This window comes from Nicotiana tomentosiformis, chromosome 1, assembly GCF_000390325.3.
Source record: "Nicotiana tomentosiformis chromosome 1, ASM39032v3, whole genome shotgun sequence".
Lineage (NCBI taxonomy): Eukaryota > Viridiplantae > Streptophyta > Magnoliopsida > Solanales > Solanaceae > Nicotiana > Nicotiana tomentosiformis.
The window spans coordinates 49,599,576-49,602,355 of NC_090812.1; the positions used below are offsets into that span (position 1 = coordinate 49,599,576).

A 2,780-nucleotide genomic window follows, 5' to 3' on the forward strand; every position below is an offset into this window, starting at 1 on the left:
AATAAATAAGATGAATTCAAAACCAAATACGATAAATAAAGCAATACAACAGTTTTTGTACATAATCAACATTGAACATCATTGTCAATCATAGCAAAGTAACCAATTACAGAAACAAGACACAGGCTCTTATGATAAGTAACCAAGGTGTTTCTCAGTTTCCACTCTTGAATGGAATGGCTCTTATGATAACCTGATGGTACAAAGCAGCAAGTGCAGCTCCAATGAATGGTCCCACCCAGAAAATCCACTGCATTTATTCAAAACCAGGAAAAAAAGAGAAAATTCTAGTTACTCATAAAACCAAAACAACAATGAACAATTTTTAAAAAAAAAAATACGTAGCTCTTAAAAAGAGAAGCGGATCTAAGATTTTAAGATAATGGGTGCTAACGTATTCACTATATGTATGTTCAGCTAACGTGATGACCAAGGGATGAATCCAACATTTTAGTTATAGTTCAATTGAACTATTAACTTATATTTTAAACCTAGATTTTCAGTATAAAATTCTTTAAAATTGCTGAAAAATGAGCTATAAACCCATAACTCAAACAAGTTGATAGGTCAGTGGTTGAAGTCAAAATCTTGAACTCATAGAATTAAAATCCTGGATCCGTCTCTGCCAGCTACTTCCCACCAACAAAGGTACAAGATGATTTTGCTCACCAAAGCTTAAGCAGCCGAGAAAAATCATCTCATGTTTTTTGTTTCATTCAATATTACTATTACTACGATAAGTGGTGAGGATTTAGTAATAACTATACAACAACTAAGCCTCAATTTCAAGTTGTTGGGTGGGTTGCATGAATCCTCATTTTCATATATCCTCAAGTTTGGGTCCATTTTTTAAAAAATTATTCAATTTAATGTACAATTGAATTCAAGGATAGTGGGTGCATCCCACTGATTGTCCTCATACTAAATCCATTCATGCATAAAAGATAACTTACATGGTCATCCCATGCTTGATCTCTGTTGTAGATAATGGCAGCACCTAGGCTTCTAGCAGGGTTAATGCCAGTGCCTGTGATTGGGATAGTGGCTAAGTGAACCAAGAACACTGCAAATCCAATTGGGAGTGGTGCCAAAATCTGTAATACACAACCATGAGTTAGAATACATATACATTAATTAGCTCAACAGTAAAATCTAAAGTACAAATGAGAAGCCAAGTAAGTACTCACAGGGACATGGGAGTCTCTGGCATTTCTCTTGGCATCAGTAGCAGAGAAGACAGTGTAGACAAGAACAAAAGTGCCAACAATCTCAGCACCAAGCCCATCTCCTTTGGTGTAACCATGGTTCATAATGTTAGCACCTCCACCCTTAACCTGATACAAAGATGGCTGGAACCCTTTGACAACACCAGCACCACAGATTGCACCAAGGCATTGCATCACAATGTAGAAAACTGCCCTGGTTAGGGACAATTTCCTTGCCAGAAACAGACCAAATGTCACAGCAGGGTTAATGTGTCCACCTGATCAAAAATCAAGAATTTCTCAAGGTCAGAGAACAAATAACAAAATTAAAACAATTTAAGTTATATACTGTAATGATTTCTAACACTATCAGTGTAGTTTTTAACATGTGAAAGCAGGTTAGATACCATTTTTATCATACAACAACAAACCCAGTGAAATCCCGCACGTGAGGTTTTGGGGGTTAATGTGTACGCAGACCTTAACTAAGCCTTAAGAAGAAAGAGGTTTCGGATGGACATTCGGCTTAAGAACAGTGAAAAGGACACAATAAACAAACAGTAACAATGGCAAGGAAATAACATAACATAAACAAATAACACAGCATCTAATAGCAAAGAATATAGGAATACAGAGCTATTTGAGAAGTGCGAAAATTGTAGAGATTTACTACCTTATAAGTAACCAGATTTTGTAAATATTTTTACACATCATAGCACCGAAACACATTCTAAAAACCAATTCTGCAGAGGATCTGGCATCTTTCACTAAGATACTGCTTGGAGTTTAATCCAGCTCTAGCAGGAAATGCTATTAGTATAGCCAAAAAAATTCCATAAGAACATTGCAAATAAAAGATAACCACTAAAAAAGCTATTCTGCTCCAAAATGTCCAAAAGGAAACTGTTACAATTTTGATGTATTATGAAACTCGAGAGAAGTAGTTCAAAATAAGAAACTCAGTAACTGTCAAAGACTGCAACTTTAAAGGTTTTACTTCTTCATTTATCAAGAAAACACATTAAAGATCTCATCTTTGAAGCAAAATATATATCACTAATGAACATGAGAGAAAGTGTAGCTTTGAAGCAAAAAGCACAACTTTAGGTGACTAGTACATAAATTATGGAGGTAAAGAAAGAGAGATAGAAATATATATATATATATATACCTGAGATGCCAGCAGTGCAGTAAACAAGGGCAAAAATCATACCACCAAAAGCCCAAGCAATGCCTTGAACACCAACGGTACTACATTTGCTGTTAGCCCTAGAGTAGCCCATGACAGTCAAGACAGTGATGTAAAGGAACAAGAAAGTAGCCATAAACTCAGCAATCCCAGCTCTCCAAAAGGACCAAGAATGGAGCTCACCAGGCTCAAACAATGGTGCTGCTGGTGGTTCCTTATAGTCTTTGCTCTGTGCTGAGGTCCCTAATGGCTGCCTTTCTGAATACTTGTTTGCTCCTACCTTCACATCCTCTTCTTTCCCCTCCATTCTTAGCTTACAGGTTTCTTCAATAGAATGCAACAGAATGCAGCTTTTGCTTTTTCTTTGTTTTGTGATGATACTGATT

The 2,780-nt window shown here is 36.3% G+C and overlaps 1 protein-coding gene across 1 annotated transcript; it reads right to left on the bottom strand.

The window, feature by feature from the left end:
* On the bottom strand, positions 1-2,780 carry LOC104119930 (probable aquaporin PIP1-5). Its single transcript, XM_009631544.4, has 4 exons — positions 2,377-2,780; positions 1,188-1,483; positions 954-1,094; positions 1-250 (listed from the first exon to the last, which is right to left on the bottom strand). The coding sequence occupies exons 1-4, from the start codon at positions 2,699-2,701 to the stop codon at positions 155-157; spliced, it is 858 nt and encodes a 285-aa protein (XP_009629839.1). The 5' UTR covers positions 2,702-2,780; the 3' UTR covers positions 1-154.